This window comes from Notolepis coatsorum (assembly GCF_963971535.1).
Source record: "Notolepis coatsorum genome assembly, chromosome: 3".
Lineage (NCBI taxonomy): Eukaryota > Metazoa > Chordata > Actinopteri > Aulopiformes > Paralepididae > Notolepis > Notolepis coatsorum.
The window spans coordinates 17,109,319-17,115,300 of NC_140167.1; the positions used below are offsets into that span (position 1 = coordinate 17,109,319).

Below are 5,982 nucleotides of genomic sequence, written 5' to 3' on the forward strand. Positions count from 1 at the left end.
GAGGGGGGGGGGGGGGGGGGGGTACAGGTATGGGCAGGGTAATAGTAGAAAGACATAAATAAATGCAATAAAATAAAATCGGAATATAAAAATATGAGAGAAATAAATGAAGGTGCAGATGAGGGTCTGTATGCCCAATTATACGTTACAATAAATATAGGCAATACAAAATTTGAATATACTGTATACTGCGAGTACAAGTAAACAGAATACACAAAGTACCCTAACTGGCATGATATACGTATATAGTAGAAGTAGAAAGCTTTATTGTCATTGCACAATACAGTACAACGAGATTGGTTTGTGCAGCACCTAGAATAACGACACCTACATACCCACTCTACCACACAACACATCCATGATGTACCCATAGACACACTACCATACACACATGTGTTGTTGTACCCAGGGGTGTAGCTGTAGATTCTGGGCCCCATGAAAGAATCAATTTGTGGGCCCCCAATCCATGCGAGTGCGCGTTTATAATACAGGTAATTATACTTTTGAGTCATCTACATTAACTTACTTTAGGATAATAATAAAACCATATTAATAAAAAGATAATAATAGTGTTCTCTGGCCCCCCCCCCCCCCCCCCAGTGCTGGGCCCTTGGAATCATCCTAACCCCCCCCCCCCCCCCCAGCTACTCCCTGGTTGTACCCATACTCACTGACACGCCACACATGTACCCACTCAGACCCTCTGCTACATTATGCACTTATTCACAGGAACATTAAAAAGGTTTAAAAATAAATGAAAAATAAAGATAATTAATATTGCACATCGGCGGAAAATATTGCACATTAACGAATACCATTATTGCATTATTGCACATGTCCCTACATCTGTCATATTGCACATACAAGTATAAATTATAGTGAGGTAGATGTGGTGGCAATAGGGGGGGGGGGTGATTGTTCAGTTCAGTGATGGCTCTCAGGAAGAAGCTGTGCTACAGCCTGGAGGTGGTGCTTTGAAGGCCCTGTATCGCCTCCCAGATGGCAACAGGGAGAAGAGGTGGTGAGACTGGGGTGCGTTTCATCCTTCAGGCTGCTGCTATAGCTCTGTGGAGGCAGCGCGTTCTGAAGATGTCATCCAGTGTGGGCAGATTTTTTGGGAGGTGTTTATGACTCTCTGGAGGGATTTGCTTTCATATTCTGTGCAGTTTGCGTACCATGCTGTGATGGAGTATGTTAAGATGCTCTCAATAGAGCAGTGGTAGAAGGCCGCCCTTAAGCAGCTCAGCAGACAGGTTGATTTTTCTAAGTGTCCTTAAAAAAATAAAGCCGCTGTTGGGCCCCCTTTTTTTTATACCAGTGCAGTGGAGTTGGTGGTCCAGGTCCATTTGAGCTCCTCAGTGATGTGGGTCCCTAGGAACTTAAAAGCAGGGGACTCTCTCCACTTCCTCACCTGCGATGATTAGGGGGGGGGGGGTCTCCTGAAGTCAATGATGATCTCTTTTGTTTTTTTTATGTTTAATGTGAGATTGTTGTTGTCCGTGCACCATCCAGTTAAATTGTGGACTTCATCTCTGTAGGCAGACTCATCGTTGTTGGAGATTCATCCTACCACTGTCGTGTCGTCTGCAAATTTGACTATAGTGTTTGAGGGGTGTATGGAAATGCAGTCAACGTACAAATGTAAACAAGGCAGAGTGATAAGTCGTCAGGCACCAGTTCTATCCTGCGACTGTAAGCACTCGCTGAATGTCTCTCGTTCAAATCACAACTCGTCTTTTTAGAACCAAAACGTTGTACAAAGTGGACGGTAGCGAGGCAACCCATGACTTTAACCAGGACAGCACCACTTTAAAAGCGGCCCGGCACCATCCATGAAAATACCACCAAGCTACCGTAATACTTTTTTTTGTAAGGGCTGACCCGCAGTCTGAAAATCAATCAATCAACATTTTACTTCCTGCCTCCAGCACTCTGAGGGGTGATGGGGGTGATGGGGGGGGGGGGGGTAGTAGCTCATGCCTTGACGGAGCCCTGAAGGCAGGCTGGGAAGAGACACGCAGCTCGTCACATGTGCTGGATTTGGTTCATCAAAGCCTCGCTATCAGAAGCCAGCTCTGCTGATCCTCTCCCAGGGGAGGGAGGGAGGGAGGGAGGGAGGGAGGGAGGGGCTCTAATTGCTGTCAGGCTACAGCTGTAAGGAGATATTCATATATTCATATAGGATTACCCCCCCCCCCCCCCCCCCCCCCCCCCCCCCCCCCCCCCCCCCCCATCACCTCCCTTCCCTTTAGTGGCTACAGTATGTCTCAATATATGGCTTAAAGTAATCCGGAATAGTTAGGGGAAGGATTAGGAGGAGGACGCGTGGAAAAAACGTGAACCAGATAATTTCCCGTTTAAAGTGCTAATTATTATTGTTGATGATTTTCAAATGACGGCGTTGCGTAACCTCAGAGTCTGGTGACACGTCTCGGCGGCTGGAGAACCGCGACACGCCGGTTATCCCGACATGAAGAAACGTCTCATGAGGCCCCCCCCCCCCCCCCCCCCCCGATTGATTCATGATTATGATTCATATGAATATAGAACAGAACACGTCGATGACTCTCTGGGCCCCGGAACGCACAGGGCAAAATGGGGGGTTTCTGCCATGTAATTTCTGTGTCTGTCTGTCTGTCTGTCTGTCTGTCTGTCTGTCTGTCTGTCTGTCTGTCTGTCTGTCTGTCTGTCTGTCTGTCTGTCTGTCTGTCTGTCTGTCTGTCTGTCTGTCTGTCTGTGTCTGTCTGTCTGTCTGTCTGTCTGTCTGTCTGTCTGTCTGTCTGTCTGTCTGTCTGTCTGTCTGTCTGTCTGTCTGTCTGTCTGTCTGTCTGTCTGTCTGTCCTGTCTGTCTGTCTGTCTGTCTGTCTGTCTGTCTGTCTGTCTGTCTGTCTGTCTGTCTGTCTGTCTGTCTGTCTGTCTGTCTGTCTGTCTGTCTGTCTGTCTGTCTGTCCTGTCTGTCTGTCTGTCTGTCTGTCTGTCTGTCTGTCTGTCTGTCTGTCTGTCTGTCTGTCTGTCTGTCTGTCTGTCTGTCTGTCTGTCTGTCTGTCTGTCTGTCTGTCTGTCTGTCTGTCTGTCTGTCTTGTCTGTCTGTCTGTCTGTCTGTCTGTCCTGTCTGTCTGTCTGTCTGTCTGTCTGTCTGTCTGTCTGTCTGTCTGTCTGTCCTGTCTGTCTGTCTGTCTGTCTGTCTGTCTGTCTGTCTCTGTCTGTCTGTCTGTCTGTCTGTCTGTCTGTCTGTCTGTCTGTCTGTCTGTCTGTCTGTCTGTCTGTCTGTCTGTCTGTCTGTCTGTCTGTCTGTCTGTCTGTCTTCTGTCTGTCTGTCTGTCTGTCTGTCTGTCTGTCTGCTGTCTGTCTGTCTCTGTCTGTCTGTCTGTCTGTCTGTCTGTCTGTCTGTCTGTCTGTCTGTCTGTCTGTCTGTCTGTCTGTCTGTCTGTCTGTCTGTCTGTCTGTCTGTCTGTCTGTCTGTCTGTCTGTCTGTCTGTCTGTCTGTCTGTCTGTCTGTCTGTCTGTCTGTCTGCTTGTCTGTCTGTCTGTCTGTCTGTCTGTCTGTCTGTCTGTCTGTCTGTCTGTCTGTCTGTCTGTCTGTCTGTCTGTCTGTCTGTCTGTCTGTCTGTCTGTCTGTCTGTCTGTCTGTCTGTCTGTCTGTCTGTCTGTCTGTCTGTCTGTCTGTCTGTCTGTCTGTCTGTCTGTCTGTCTGTCTGTCTGTCTGTCTGTCTGTCTGTCTGTCTGTCTGTCTGTCTGCTCTGTCTGTCTGTCTGTCTGTCTGTCTGTCTGTCTGTCTGTCTGTCTGTCTGTCTGTCTGTCTGTCTGTCTGTCTGTCTGTCTGTCCGTCTGTCCATCTGTCCATCTGTCCATCTGTCGGTCTGTCTGCGTGGACAGTGAGTCACAGGCTGCTGACTTACTGACTTAATCCTCTTTACCCCGTTCGGGGGCATAGGGTGTCCACCAGAGCTCTCCATCTCACTCTCTTCTGGGCCAGGGCCGTTGCTTCTTGCCAGCTCACTCCGATGTTCTTTAGGTCTTGGAGTGTGGAACGTCTTGCTTGTGAGGGGGGACCCGGATGTAAACAAGACGAAAGTCTTTCTCTGGTCTGCATCCCCTTAACAATTGTATGTATTGAGCTGTACTGTACTGTACCCATTCTGCAATCTGTTTAATAAACTTTTCAATCAATCAAAAGGCCCTGTAGTCTTCCACGTTTCAGAGCCGTAGAGCAGGACAGTCTTCACATTGGTATTGAAGATCCGTAGCTTAGGGTGGTGTAGCGGAGATTGCGCTTGTCACCAATGCAAGAGACTCCCGTCTCGAATCCCGGTAGCGGGTGGAAGTCGATGGGTGGGGATTGGACGTTGTGGACAGCGACTCCCACAGGTCGGTTGGGTGACGCCTGCACAGCAGAGACAGGAAGTATCGGGGGCAGCGTGAGCCTCCCACGTGTTACTCCTCGTAAGTAGTCTGCGCTGTCTGGTGAAAAGATGCGACAGGCTGCCTGCTCGTGTACCGGAGGGGACACGTGATGCAAGGCTTCTATCCTCACTACAGCCGACCAGTAGCAACGTTCAAGACAGGGGAGGGGAGAATTGGCAATACGAAATTGGGATGGGAGAAAAATAGAAAAATAAGGAGAAAAAGTGGAAAAAAAAAAAAAGATCCATAGCTTGGTGTTGTTGGAGAGTTGCTTGGACAACCGGTTGCTTGGACAAAGCAGTCACAGGCTGCAGGCAGTGTAAAATTATAACTAAATATGGTCGTCAACAAAGCTTTTTCCCCTGACGAAAACGAGACGAGACGTCACATTAACTCATTCAGTGCCAGCTATTAGTCTTGGCCTTGTAGCTAACGTGCCAGGTTTCCATTACATATGTTCACTGTGTGTCACTATGTTTGGAGAGCTATATCTATATTCTATATTATAGCTATGGGGACAATACTATGGTCATTTGACAGTGACTTTCTTCCGTCCAAGATGCAAAAAAGAGATATGTTTGCACGTTATCCCATGGTGAATATAGGTATAATTTCAGAGTGATCCGGGATAATTCCCGAAAGGCTGAGTTATAGGGCGCTACATGTACGTGAATTCTACTATAAGCGTTGGCGTTTCTTGCCTGGACACGCTACTATTTCCAAATCAAATGTATATAATAGGTATTATGGTTCAACATGAATGCATGAAAGGGGGGGGGGTCGTTTCTGATGCTTTGATTGCCAGTAACGGCATTCGTATTGAACACTAAAAACGCTGATCAGCTGGATCGGTATGAAAACATTGCACGATCGTGGACCAGATAGTCCTTATCTCTGATCGGGGGTATTCTAAAAATAATATTCCAATTGTTTGATCGCCATCTGGTCCATCTGATGTCCATCTGGTCCACGACATAATACGGCACAACACATGCACCGAGTGTCCCGTAGGCCTGTTCCTTAATGACAAGCAAGCAGTGCAAGAATGCGGAAGCATTCTACCGTAGTGGCGTGCGGTAATGCGCCTTTCATTTTCCTTCGCCCAGCGCCCAGGTGCGTGCACCGGCGGCGGCGTGCTCGCTCAGGTGCGTGCGTGCGCCGGCGTGCTCGCGCGAGGTGCCCGCGCATGCGCATGAGATCCCGCCTTGGTTCGACACGAGCGGAGCTCAATATATATAAGTCACCGCCCCTTATTCAGTATCCAGAAATAGCTCAATTGGCAAGACTGCATGGCTGTGGATCCTACGGCTCGTTTGCTGGCGAGTTCGAATCCCATCAAATATTTTTTTTTAAACGTGATTTTTTTTTAACATGTATTCTTTCGCCGGTTAAGGTTAGGCATGGTTAAGGTTAAGGTTAAGGTTAGGCATTGTTTCGGAGTTGGTTAAGGTTAGAACGGTTAAGTTTAGGCGCTGTTAAGGAGCTGGTTAAGGTTAGAGTTTGTCAAAGAGAATGGCAATATTCTTTCTATGGTTAAGGTTAGGCATGGTTAAGGTTAAGGTTAAGGTTAGGCATTGT

At 47.9% G+C, this 5,982-nt stretch overlaps 1 protein-coding gene across 1 annotated transcript in view; it reads right to left on the bottom strand.

Moving 5' to 3' along the window:
• slc4a11 (solute carrier family 4 member 11) overlaps window positions 1-3,956 on the bottom strand; it is a gene marked incomplete at its 5' end in the record, with an annotated part of 91,071 nt that extends 87,115 nt beyond the window's left edge. The window contains one exon of the mRNA XM_084311099.1: window positions 3,900-3,956. Within this exon, the coding sequence (XP_084167225.1) occupies window positions 3,900-3,956 (57 nt within the window). The remainder of the gene's footprint in view (window positions 1-3,899) is intronic.
• Window positions 3,957-5,982: the final 2,026 nt, after the last annotated feature.